We start from the raw sequence: 14,342 nt of genomic DNA, 5'->3' as shown, positions 1-14,342 counted from the left end.
TATATTTTCCTTCTAACAAACTGCATAGAAATTGCGTAGACGATTTCCTTTTCGTTATTCTCGAACGCTACCAAAAAGCGATCCACCTTCATCAAGATCGGTTTCCAGGATGTTCTAAAAATAGAAATATGTGCAGTTTACCTGCAAAAAAGTAATATAAAACTACAATAATGCAAAAACTACAAAATATTTTTCGACTTCTCAGAAATACATGTTTACGTGTTTGTAGATGATTTCAAATTTTATGAAAGCTATTCCCATCACACTAGCAAATAGAAGAAATTTATCAGCGCGTGGATTTAGAAATCAAATCTACAATTTTTAATAAGAATCCCTCTTTCCCCTTCATGTAGAAGATATTTCTGCATCTTATATAACTAAAACAGGACTACATAAGAAATCGTAACAATCTTAGCAGCCTACCAAATAAATGTCGTAGAGGCTCTTATCTCCCTGTTGTTTACGAAGAATTCGTTCTTTCTCTGCCTCTTCAAGCTTCTTCTCATGTTCTTTTTGTCGCACAATTGCATGTTTCTCGCAAATCATTTGATAGCGAAAATATCCCCAAACAACACCTAATCCTTAAATTATCTTGGAATTAGTTAACTCACACTTTACTTGAGTTTGCTAGCTGAGCAACGAGACAATAGCTCCTTAAAGACTTTCTAATTAAAACTACCAGACAATGTTTATCCGTTGATTTAGACGACAATACCGTAACTCATTTTCTGTCCATATAATTAATTTCAAAATCTAAAATTATAAAAGCATAAACAAAAATACTAATTTCTTGTGAATTTGTAAAATTACCAAGGAAGGAATAACGCATAAACCGCAACAGAGGTGATACACGAATTGGCGACGGTAATATAATTTTGGTCGGATCCGGCTGAGAACTCATTTTTTCCCAGCTTAAATGAAACGATGTAATCATTAAAATAAAAAAAGAATCATAAATACTTCACGAAAACCTGCAAAGCTGAAATAACTTTAGCCATTACAATTAAAAACAGTACTGTCCAACTGAACTCAATAAAGTTACGACACTATAGATAATGTCACGGTATGCAGAGAAAAATATTTCAAACATCCGAACAGTAACAGTAACTAGTTTATTTTCCAGTTCTTTTCAGTAGCTAAATAATTTCACACAAGATCTTGGCATCATATTTCGTCTGGTGAGAAAATAGGATATAATAAATAAAGTGCACCGCATTATTTTATTTATATTTTGGTTAGTATCATCTCTATACTTAACTGTATATGTTACACTATGTTATTTCCTGACCGATCTTAAAGAAAAATAAAGAAAAAAATCTTTTAAGCTGAAAGGATTTAGCACTATTTTTTCTCATTATCTTGGAAAATTTATTTATTTCGGCAAAAAAATCGAAGTAATTCTTAATCATATATCGGATTTGCTATTTTTTCCGTTGTAAAACATGCTAACATGCTAGCTACTGTTTAAGAAATACAAACTGCAAGAATTCTCGACCATTGTTAATGCAATCTTTACTTACTATAGCATCATTACAATTGTTTCATTACTTTCGGTCTCTAACTGATATATTTTCAAACGTAAAAGAAAGACATTCGCTTTAACATCCTAGCATAAAGTATACGTCATGAACCACTTTCCCACCAAGAACTTTACCAAATACAAAGAACAAACACTAACAGCACGTGATCGTACGTGAGAAACACTTGACTAATGAGGAAGACATGACGTACGTTCGACACTCGTAATATACCGAGTGACATACCACCGGAATGGCCTGTTATGAAAATTGGCGTTCCGTACTTTCGAGATTTAAATAGTTGTTTGGAAATAAGAGGTTTTTTCCCTTGCAGATCTCTCTTTCATCATTACTTATTCAGTGCTTTCCTACTACTTACTTACTTAGGTATTCAGGGAAGGAGAAAAGTGGAAGAGGTTAAAGGTCAAATGACTAAAAAGATGTGAAATGTGATGTAAGAAGTAGAAAGCAAAGAAGGTACAGTAAAGAAGCGAAGACAAATAGGAATTCAAAGTGTATGACCGCTGAAATGGGATATAAGTTGTAGCTGGGCTGCTTATTAAGAATTATAGGTAAATATTTACCCATGAAGGGTAAGGGAGAAATTTAAAACTACCCAAATTGATGACAATAATAGTAAGCGTTCATTCGCAGACATTAAACATTAAGCAACTGTCAACAACACACCACAAGAAGAAATGTTGGAGGACGAAAAAATGAAAGGTTAAAGGTTAAGAGAAACAAGAAAGACAGAAGGAAACTAAAAAAACAAAAGAGAAAAAAGGGAAAAGAAAGGGAAAAAAGAAGATAAAGCGCAAGAAGGGAGAAGAGTTAATTAATTATTGTTAATTAGGCCAAATTACCTGTCCTCAATAATATCATTTCCTGTCGCTGCTAATTGTGCTGCAGCCAACTAGCTAGTAATTCCAATCGCTTTCCAGGTATTATTTCAGGTACGAGCTACCTACCAACTATTTCTGACTCCAAAGTGAGTTTTCGCTTGGGCAGCTGTTGCCTGGAGAACGGGTAACTATGGGAGGGTGGAGGACTAAACATGCATAAAGATACGGGGATGAGTGACACTAAAGCTGAGACGACTCGAAGTGGTCCTCAAAGGATTCATAATATTTAGACTCAATTTACAAATTCTTACTCAAATTTAAATTCATTTTGTCATTTCATATATAAAATGATTTCACATAACAAGTTAGAAAGTCTACGGTGATATCAACAGGAGTATAATAACCAATGACCAGTTATCTTAGTGGACATTACTTAGAGATTCGCAGCATTTTTTCCTTTCTCATTCTTCATCAATTGTTATTCAACGATTTATCATGACAAAATAATTATTTTCTCTGGACAGTGCTATGTATGACAATTAAGAAACGATCATAAAGTAACTACTCCATTATTAAAATCTCATTGTCATCAGAACATTTGTTTATTAGCTGCGAAATTTAGATATTACTTTGTCCAAATGAGTTTCAACAATCGCGAATACATCTTGCACTGTTCCTTCTGATGTTATCTGCAATTTATTACAGTTTTATATTCCGAATTTCAAACAAAATAATCTTTTATGGTATTGCATAATTATATCAACTCTTCTTTTTTTATCAGTAATTGATAAAGTTATGAAGTTTCACGGTACTATATAGCTTCAAAAAGTTTCAAGAATGTCTACAATGTACAGAAGCATAAGTTCGAAAGTTTTTAGAACATTTATCTTTCTTTTTTTATTTCATATTTAATTACTTACGTTTACGGTGTGATTAAATTTTGAATTTCTACTCACAATAATATTATCTTAACAAAAATTCTAGTGGAATGGTTTCAGCTTTAAAAAAAAAAAAAAAAAAAAAACTGAAATAAATTAATTGCAGGAAGTAAATTAGTGAAGAAATCAGCCGGGAAATCATTTAATGTTAAAATATTTCCTATTAAAATCTATATAATATTTAATGAGTCCTTTATTTCAGTTTTATTCCTTGTATTTTCAATTAGCACTCATGAAATTGATATTTCACCTGTAGAAGCTTTCCTTTTTGGTTATAGTAATCAACTACCGGGGTACTAGCAATTTCATATGTTTTCAATCGTTTTTGGATTGTTTCAGAGCTGTCATCAAATCGGCCACTATAAAATTTTAATTTGAGATATCCTAATAAAGAATCCGAAAAGTTCCACCAATAATTCACTAAATATTTTATTTCTTATATGATGATGATAATTAAACTTATAAACATCGCAAATTTGGCTATTATAATGGAACCTTATTTTTTGTCGATTCATACAGCGTTCATAGAGTACTTTCTTATCAGCTTTGAAATAGATGACAAGATCAGGTGATTGAACCTATAAATTAAGCAGCATGTTGAGTTCTTCAAAAAATCTAAATTCACAGCTTTCATTTACTTTTTTTTTCCTGAATATTGAAATAATCAAATACTAATTTGCTGAATATAAAAATTAGCTGACTTCATGTTCGAATTGTTCTCCCTGAATAATTTCACGTGGATAACCATCAATTAAAAAACCTCGACTGCCATTTATCGTTGCTCGTGACATGGCTTCCTTCAGTAAATCTAGCACAATTCTCTAAAAGTTAATATTTAAATGATTTAATATCCATTAGAAATGAAAATTAAGAAGTATTTTTGCATTGAAGTAAAGTTATATCAATAAAAGATCCCATGTTGGTATTAAATTCATATTTTTCAATATTGCTATTATCTCTTCTTTTATTACTCTTATTATGAGTTATTTATTACTTTTAATTCACATTCTTATCCCAATCTTTCATAGAAAGAGAGACAAACAGATAGAGAGAGATATAAAAAAAAAGAGATGATATCTTGTATATCTAAAAAACATGTTATAAATCATAATAATTAATTACCGCTGGAACAAGTTCCCCATTTTGCATCATTTTTTTCAATGAATCGGCTCTTGCACCACACGATTCCACTTCGTTCCGTAAAAGATCACCGGTACTGAGATGCGTTAAACCGTATTTTTCAACCATTTTAGCACATTGCGTTCCTTTTCCGGCACCAGGTGCGCCTATTTCATGAGAAAGATAATCTTAATTGGGATAATCTGAACAAAGTTTTGTTAAGCTTTGCATTTCACTTACTGAATATTATATTATTCTTAGAAATGAAATAAAAATTGCTATAAAAAGTTTTTTTTGAAATTTTGATAAGACTTTTTCATTATATACCAATGACGAAGATTATTGGAATTTGCGCTTTCCGGACGACATCTACTTTCTTCGCAATACTGGCCTGAATGGGTGATGTTGACGAATCTACTGCCTTGGTGGGTATTCCCACATTTGATCGATTTATTTGTAATTCAAATCTAAAACATAAAACATTGAAAGGAAAAAAAAAAAAAAAAAGTTTCTCTATATTCATCTCTCTAACTTCTATTTTACAACTAAAATTTTAAGGGAAACGTCGAGAATGAAGAAATATGTCAGTAATACTTGAAAATTTAAATAAATTGCAAGAGGAATATTCAAAAAAAATAAAAAATAAAATAAAATAAAATGCAACTTACAGTGAGACAATTTCTCGAGGTTTATAATGTATTAATAGAAAAATTGGTGCTAAAATAGTATCGCGGAAACGATTTGCTCCATCAGTTTGAGGTAGAAACAAATACACACAGAATGTACACTACAGTTAAATATATTCAAATACATTCGAAAACGTACATTTTATAATTAAATTCTATTACAATATGAATAAATTTTTTCAAATGACAACATAACGATTACTTTAATTGAAATAAAGTAAAATACATTTGCATTCATTAAATAAAATTTGCAACTTAATGCTCCAGAAATATTCCAATTATCAACTTGAATACATATTTTCAAATTCTTTTATTAAATTATTTAAAAAAAAAACTGGAAAAGGAAAAAAAAAAAATTAATGTTGATGAATGTTTTCTACTATCAAAGGGTCTCGAAATTGGCTACCTTATGATTAGGTAAAGTCAGAAAAATTACATAAAAAAAGAGATAGCATGGATCCAAAAAAAAAAAAAAAATAATTTCTAATTAAAAATTATTTGAAATAAAAAGGCTTAAAATTATACCAAAATAACGATTATTTTCTGCAATTTCGACTTTTTCTTTCTTATTCTATTAAGTAAACCTTATTTCCAATTCAATTAAATTTCAGATTTAAGTCTGAAAATACCTTAACAAGCCAGTAAATTGGTATAATTCGATTGATAGCATCAGCAAATTGATCAATCAGTGTAAATGTGCCAAATATTGTCCAATACAATAGCCATTTTAAGGCATGTTTTGTTGATTGTTCATCTATTTTCTAAAAATTGCATTAAATTTCAAAAACACTTTCTTATATGAGAAAACCGAAAATAACGAAATCAACAAGTCTCGAAGTATTTGTCTCGATAAAAAAAAAAAAAAAATAATCCATTAATTTATGAAAAACTTTTCTTTTTCGCTCAAAAAATTCAAAACATTTGGATCAGTTTGTAGGAAACATACACGAAGACTTTTGTAGGCTGGATAAATAAAGCAAATAAGGTCGCAAACGAAATGACCTTCTGATCCAAACATCAAATACAGTGCCGTCAGTACTATTATTCCATAAGCAAACTATTAGAAAACCAAAATTCCATAAGCAAACTATTATAATTGTGAACAAGAATGTCTCAAATAAGTTTTTACTTTGACAACTAACTCATTTACTTAGTATGAAATGATTAAGGAATGAAACAAAACTTTCTCTTGTCATTTCTTTTGTTTACATTTATTCTAATCATCACCTGAAGCTTATATATTCAGTACAGTTTTATTATGATTCTATTGATGGAAATATACTATTAAATGAATTTATAATATTATATTGGTATATAATTCTTCAGTTCATGTTAGCATTAGCTTCGTTGGCTAATTAATAAGTGGTTGAAACAGAAAGACGAGAATGAATCTCGTTGCATTAGCAAATTTCAGAAAAGATTAACATTTTCTCGAGTGATACCAATATTCCTTTCTAATACATTAACACACTTTTCTGTTTGTGGCGGTAAATTATGCAATGTTTGCGAGAAGATTGATTGAACATCGTTCAATGTATTTACTGTAGTATCTTTCTTAACTTTTGATCCATTCAACAGCCTTAACAAATACAACAATCGGATGGATGGATGGAATGAAGGACAGACAAAAATAATTTATCTTTCTAAGTCAACGAATGCTTTATTATGTAAAATAGTATTGAAATTCGTTCCTTATAAGTCAATTAATTAACTTATCCAAAAATATTTACTAATTTCAGAAGTAACACTGCTATACAATTAATTAAACTTTACTTTACACCATGTACACACACATATATGTACGAAAAAACCCATAAAAAAATATTTTAAAAGTTTAAAATTTTACAAGCTAAGAAAATACATAAAAAGATGTGTTTCTCTTTTTTTCTAACAAAACAGTCTTACAATAAAAGTATTTTACAATTCGCTCCCCTTTTTCATCTTTAAAGAAACAGCACAACTCACATTGTCAAATAATTTGGAAATGACACATTTTGCAGGAATAAAATTCTTTTATAATCTTCCGACAATACTATTACTTTTAACCTTATCATATGATAATTTTTAAGAAATTACTGATTAAAGCATCTACTTTTCCCGTTTTTTTTTTTTTTTTTTTTTTTAATCACAAAAGTAATGCAATAGAAATGAAGGAATGTTTCGCTATTTTTATTTACAGATTTTACTGCAAATATCTTAAATATTCCCACCTGACTAAGATGACTATTTGCCGTGCATCCGAAACAAAATACATTTTGATTACAGATATAAATAACTAAAATATTAATCATAGACATATGAACTCGCATAATCAGAACTTTCATCTCTCTTTTGAATTTGGAAACTTTTGTCATCTTAATAGCGACCGGCTTTAGTTTCAAATATAGCAATGAGAAACTACCAATGTAACTTTGAAGGATTAATCGAGATTTACAATGAAGTATTGGTAAATGAAGTATTTGAAAGAAAACATAACAAAATGAATACTAAAACAAATAACAATCAAGCAAAAAAAAGTGTAAAATAAACAGTTAGCAAAATAACAGCAAACTTATTAACATAACTTTTTCTGGAATTCATTTCAGTGAGACCTTTTTGAAATTACTTTCAATGACTGCAGTGAGTTTCGCCTTACACAGGTTACTTTGAATTATGGAACAGTTGAATGTGACAACGATTATTTATATATGACGGAGACCTAAGTTTCACATTCTCTTCAAGTGCAAGAAAAGTTAGTTCTGGAAAGAAACAACAAAAAAGACAGAGAGAAAATTTTGGAAAGAACAACATGAAAGATCAATTAATACTAAGTGAAATATAAGGACATAAACATTTAAGAATGATTTATTAACTTAGAAATAGTATACTAAATCAATGTTTGATTCTATGATCATTCCTGTTAGGAATAATCTTTTTATCCATTAAGCTAACATAGCCATCTGAGTAGGCTAACGATATTCACAAAAACTTCTTTATATTTCAAACACTACGTTTTGCAATCGCTTTCATTAATCAAACATGATGAATAGGGAATGAAAATTGTATAACTTTGCAAGGAACTGATTCGGTTTCCAAAACAATAGTTTGACAATTGCTGATATAAAGTTTTCAAAAAATGGATGGAAATAAAAAATCTAACAGGTAAATACATGTACTATTGACATGGTGGTGCAGGAATAAACAAGTGAAGGATATTGATTAATGGAAACATTGCAATTGAACCCAGAAGAGATCCAACCTGGAAAAAAAATTTAAGAGAACAAAAGTCAAATAAATGAAGTACACTGCAATATAAGATAAAATGTTCTCTCATCTCTTCTCATCTTTCAAATTTTACTCTATTCAATTTCTGTATGTTTTTCATATCCTTGCCACTAGCTTAAATATTCAAATATTCAACGTCACGACAATAGATTTGAAGTTGAAAAGTTAAAAAGAACCGACAATGGATTCGAAGTCTAAAAAAGATACTTATTCTTGCAACAAAGAAACTTAGGAAAGCATATCATTAACCGTTTAAATTTCAGAAAACTTGTCAAAAAGCTGAATTTTCTGCAAAATTAAACTTTTGGAGTCTAAAATCTCAAAAAATACCAACCTGTATAAATAATCCACCCCAGAAAAGCCTCATTTCCCTATCATTTGTGTCATTACCCAATACAGTTGCTAGAACTGTTCGAAGGAATGAATTCAATGCTACAGAGCAAACCACCACAATTATCTAAAATTAAAATAAATAAAAATTTATTTAAACCTTTTTTCAGTATTTATTTGCTTATCTCAACGATGTTAAATCACAAAAAAATTTTTCCAGTTTTTTAATCTACTCATCAAAACGTAATAAAATGTAAGGCAAATTGATAAGAAATAACAACAAATAATACTGATATGTATGTAAAAAAATTGTTTAAAAGTTAAATTTCTAAATTTTGACGGTTCACTGAGATATAAAAAGATAAATCCCTCAAAATGAAATGAGGGAAAATCCAGGTTTAATCATAAAAATTAACATACAATGAGAACAGATCCCCATGCAGAAAATTGCAAGATGGGTGTCGGACTCATAGCTGCAAAAGCGATAATCAATCCGGTTAGCACTGTTGATACCATCGTTAATGACACCAACACAGGTAAACCATTAATTTTCACAAAAAGGGGTAAAAAGCAAACAATTGGTGAAACGATATTCGATAATGTTAAACCAAGATGGTATGTTTTCTGCAAAAAAAAAAAAAAGCTAGAATAAAGAATAAACAAAATCGATAGTGAATAAAGCATCGATATATGCAAAACCGTGTAAGTATTGTCAGGATTGAAAAATATGAGGAAACAGATCTATGGTAAATCTAGCAAACAGACGGACACACCTGGCAAATTGCTATGATGATACAAGCATGTAAGCGTCAGAGCAATAAATTAACCATGATGGTACTGGTATTCAGTTCAGAGACTAATGAAGTTTAACAGAATAAAGATATCCAGTTCTATAAATGAAGAAGGAATATAAAAAACAATTCAGTTTGAAAATTATCGAATTCGAAAGTTTCACAAAACAGAACCTGAGAGAAAGGCAATGATGCGTAACTTTGAACACTCGGGACGATTCCATTCATTTGAGCGCTTATGGATGCTATCAAAAATAATAATAACATGAATCGTAAGTTATTAGTACGTGATCTATTTTCAGCGCCATACGTTTCCGCACACTGCTGGAAAAAAATATAAGAGAAAACATGATTGACTGCATAACTCTATGGGCTATCATTGCTAAATATACTCTTTATACCCAAATGGAATTCCGAATCCAACTTGATCATTTCACGGTGGCATGAGAGTGGCAGTGATAATTAGTGTCAGAAGCAATGGGATGTATTTCTAAAAAACTACTCAATAAACAACAAGTTGGGACCCGTGGATTGGTTAACAAGTTAAGATTAATGGCTAGACATAGGAATTTTTCTTTCTGAAAGTTCATTTTTACTGCTATTGCCAGATGTAATAGTGTTACAAAAACTATCTCAACAATACAAAAAATAAACAAAAAAGCAAGCTAACATTCAAAGGGTTAAATTCTCTACTGCTAGGTGAGCCAGGTTCATCAACTGACGGAGATAATTTCTTAGGTGACTGGTCCGTTGAAGGTTCTTTTTTTCCGGCAATTTTAGCATTTTTAAGAAAAATTAAGCAAACAAATGCAACGGTAGCAAGAAGCATCCAACTAAGCATTATGAAATTAAATTCTTTAACGCCAAATTGTAAAATACCACTGGTTTGTATCGACGTTCCATTTACAACAACGCAATTATTACCACTGCCTAAAAGATAAGAGATAAATAGAACTGCGAATAAAATATTAATTACTGTCGTCTATGTATGCTTTCTGTAAAAAAGCTAGAATAAAGAATTTTTTTTTAAAAGAAGGATTAGTCTACTGGATATCATTTTATTCTTAATACGACTAAAACCAGACGGAAATTTACCGAATGAAACTTAGGAATAGTAATATTAACCGATAGACTACCAAATTTAATTCGGATAATCTGCACTTTTTTATTAATAAGCAAAAATAAGTAGAAAAAAGGAACCTTGCAAAATCGAAACAATACTCGGAAATAAAGCACTTAAGCCCATGCCAACAAAATATGCCGTTAAGTAAGAATCATGAAACGTAGCCATATATGGCATGAAAAGTACATTTGATGTTGCATTAACTAATGCCATACCTGAAAAGCGATACAATCAACATCAGCTATTTCATGCTATCCCAGATATTCTCCAAAATGATACAATTCATACCAGATACTTAACACATATGTTTTCAAGGAACTTTAATGGAAATTATGATCTATGTTACTTGCTAGGATTAGATTATGTCCTTCATAGGCAATGAATGCATTATGTAGCTGAAGTTCTGTTCTGGATCAGCGTGTTTTCCATGTAGTTATATGGCTATAATATATCGCAGAATAATAATCAGTATACTAATCTCAATTCATTTAAATCATCTTTACATAACAGCACACTTAACTCTAACAAAAAAGATATGTACCAAAAAGTAGGATCATTAGTACGACAGATCGTTCTTGCCCAAACAAGAAGATGGTTTGAGACCAAAACAGTGCCATCAGCACGGTGCACAAACAGCAAAATATAAGTAATGTTAAGATCATAGCTGGTATTGGAATAGATACTTTTGATAATTTACGTATGATACTGTAAATCAATGGACCAATAGAAGCAATCTGAAACATTTGAAGAAAATAAAGGCGATGCACATATTTAATTTCATTAACATTTAACTCTATTAGTATGATGTTTGGATATATTATTAAGCATTAGTCGACTGGATTTAAAAAAAAAAAAAAACCTGCCCATTGCTGCTGCCATACTTATACACTTAATTAACTAAAAAGTTCCCTAAAAAGGTTGTCGTTTTGTAGTTAAAGAAGCATTTTATGAATAGAAAGAGAAAGGCTACTTTATGTCAGAAACTTTTTGACACACACGGATACAGTCATTTGTCTGCTTAAATTAGCATGATCCAAAAAAAAAATATACATAACGTATTATTTACAGCTATCACATACATAATTTCGGTAACTATCCGATCTAAGCATAGTTACTGTCAATGTTAAATTAACTTAACCACTTCATTATTTAACCATATTTAGAAATCAAACAGATTGAAATGACCGAATAATCAATCCTGCTATCAATAATGCCACAACCTATCTTCACTCTGCAATCTCTATTCATTTTACTATTATAGAAACATGTAAATGTGAACTCTTGTATTATACAGATAGTGAATTAAACTTGGATAAGGAATGAATGATGACTCAAGCGTACATCCGAGCTGGTTCACAGCGCTAAAATGGACATTTTAATGGCTACGCCGGATATCATACGGCACCAGCAAAATATAATATAAAATATACTTTACAATTTGAATGCCTGATAAATGGCTACGTATTTGATTACCTGTACGACAACAGTCAGATACGACGGCAAACTCCACCCTTCTGGTAGTTTCTCGGTAAGTAACGGCAGCTCTAACCATACAGAATTTGTACTCAGCCATGACGTAGAGCCGAATAATACGATGCAAATGTAAGTTGATAACTTGATCGTCATTATAACTTTTCTTCTGAAAACGACAATTTACATTCACTGCAAAACAATACCATCTCATCATCAATAGCACTGCCATTAATATCACAATGCTAAATTTAGCTTTCATCACCACTGTGGTACCATTATGCATTTTATTGCACAAAAATTCTAGTTATCACCAGTGGTACTACAACTCTAAACTTATCTAACACCTTTCACTAGCAACACAAAGCACATTACAGTAATTAATCCTATACTTATTCAAATGAAGATGCCATAACATATAAACAAAGCGAAGCAATTAATGAGTTCTCTATTAACAACTAAACAGTATTAAATAGATAAGCACAATAAACATATAAACAAAACGATAATGCGAAATAAAAAGTAACCCGTAGAATCTCGATAAACACTTCAAACAAACAAAATGTTATTAACAAGAATGAGCCTATAATTTGCATAATGGTTGTTTACTACTTTTCAGTTAAAATTGAACAAATTTCACCAACGAAGGAAGAAAGAAAGGCGAAGCGAAGGGTTGGTGTGATGTGATGTGAGGTTGTGTTGGTGTTTGGGTGCTTCGGTGGATTTTCTGAGTTGATAGAGAGATAGTTAATGTAGATTTGGTAGGGTAAAGAATGATATGAGAGATAGAAGTGGCAGGTGCTTACGAGTTTGTTCGAAATAGCAAAGTTGAATTTGAAGTTCTTAAATTGCAAAGTTGAGAATTAAATGGCAAAGTTGAATTTGAAGTTCTTAAATTGCAAAGTTGAGAATTAAATGGCAAAGTTGAATTTGAAGTTCTTAAATTGCAAAGTTGAGAATTAAATGGCAGAGTTGAGTTTGAAGTCCTTAAATTGCAAAGTTGAGAATTAAATGGCAGAATTGAATTTGAAGTTCTTAAATTGCAAAGTTGAGAATTAAATGGCAGAGTTGAGTTTGAAATCCTTAAATTTAGTTATGAACAATACTGTGAATATAAAAAATTCTTACCTAATGCTAATTTATCACATTTACTGCAACGGAAATTTTTAAAAAGTAAATTTTTTGTTTTAAAAATACATTTAATTCAACTATTTAATGTCCATTTTGTTGTAAGCACAGATAAAATTTTCATATTCAGTTGTGCTATTAAACAATTTAGGTATTATTTACCCAAAACATTTTGTGAACCTTTCAAATTTTACACTGTTTATAAGGAGGGAGCATTAGCTTATGTAATAAATAATGATGATCACAAAATTTAAAATTTGCTCAAAAGCAAAATGACAAACAAAGAAATTGGTGCTTTAGCTGCAGTTTATAAATTCTACTGTACACAGTGAGTTCTGTTGTCAGTTCAAATTATGCGACAAATGATTTTGCCATAATATTTGACATGTTAACATCAGGAAATAGTTCTTTTAAATATAGTAATTAATATTTGATGAAAATTTAGTAAACCAAATTATATCAATGATCGCTATAATGATTTCTTATTATTCCTGATTACTCATTATGTCTTAATTATATCTTCATGATATTCTTAATTTCAAGTTTATCATAGCACATGTTTGTTTATAAATATGTAAATACCAGCATCACTTGATCAAACTCTACTCGAGAATGTTGCTAATTGGAATTAATTTGACCCTGATAAATGCCTGATAAATGATATTATTTTCAGATAGAAAAAAGTGTAAATGAATAAATTCTTCAGGCTATTTTTATGAATGATTTATTGCTTTAATTTTTTACAAAACAAATTTGAACAAAAAATTTGCATCAGATTTTCGATTACTTCAAAATGTGTTCTAATTTGAAATACAATTCATTACTATCAATTATCGTGCTGTTGATCAGGTGTTTAAATTAAACATTCCGACGTATGTTTAATGTCCTCACAATTTTCATCAACAAAAATGCTATATCTGATCAGATATTTTGTTATTTTTGTCAGCAAATAATATGTAAAAATAATCCTTCATGTTTCCAAAAATCTTGAAATTGACAACAAAATTCCATTACCACAAAGATTTCCATTTTTTTTTTTTTTTTTTTTTCAGCAAATGAAAGAGAAAATATATAAACATAATATTAAAATATTAATGGTAATTAGTAATTAGTATGAAACATAAGTATGAAACA

General features: G+C 30.0%; 3 protein-coding genes across 3 annotated transcripts; all 3 read right to left on the bottom strand.

Moving 5' to 3' along the window:
- Window positions 1-54: 54 nt before the first annotated feature.
- Bm9071 (ATP synthase e chain, mitochondrial, putative) lies at window positions 55-901 on the bottom strand (the record flags this gene model as incomplete). Its single annotated transcript, XM_001902602.2, has 3 exons — window positions 55-114; window positions 424-581; window positions 811-901. The coding sequence occupies 3 exons, from the start codon at window positions 899-901 to the stop codon at window positions 55-57; spliced, it is 309 nt and encodes a 102-aa protein (XP_001902637.1).
- A 2,063-nt stretch (window positions 902-2,964) lies between these two features.
- On the bottom strand, window positions 2,965-7,069 carry Bm9070 (adenylate kinase isoenzyme 1, putative; the record flags this gene model as incomplete). The annotated part of the gene is made up of 11 exons (XM_001896338.2): window positions 2,965-3,048; window positions 3,548-3,656; window positions 3,793-3,875; window positions 3,999-4,118; window positions 4,420-4,604; window positions 4,744-4,883; window positions 5,085-5,203; window positions 5,732-5,863; window positions 6,049-6,159; window positions 6,528-6,681; window positions 7,068-7,069. Coding segments are annotated over 11 exons (1,239 nt in total).
- Window positions 7,070-8,256: 1,187 nt separating this feature from the next.
- On the bottom strand, window positions 8,257-12,236 carry Bm6613 (Protein C20orf54 homolog, putative; the record flags this gene model as incomplete). The annotated part of the gene is made up of 8 exons (XM_001896337.2): window positions 8,257-8,340; window positions 8,701-8,823; window positions 9,117-9,320; window positions 9,662-9,811; window positions 10,158-10,417; window positions 10,688-10,825; window positions 11,152-11,344; window positions 12,084-12,236. 8 exons carry the CDS (start codon window positions 12,234-12,236, stop codon window positions 8,257-8,259), a joined length of 1,305 nt encoding a protein of 434 aa, XP_001896372.2.
- Window positions 12,237-14,342: the final 2,106 nt, after the last annotated feature.

This window comes from Brugia malayi (assembly GCF_000002995.4).
Source record: "Brugia malayi strain FR3 genome assembly, contig: Bm_v4_Chr4_scaffold_001, whole genome shotgun sequence".
In the NCBI taxonomy this organism is placed as follows: Eukaryota; Metazoa; Nematoda; class Chromadorea; order Rhabditida; family Onchocercidae; genus Brugia; species Brugia malayi.
The sequence above is the reverse complement of the archived record's forward strand: the minus strand, read 5'-3'. Positions and strand labels throughout refer to the sequence as shown.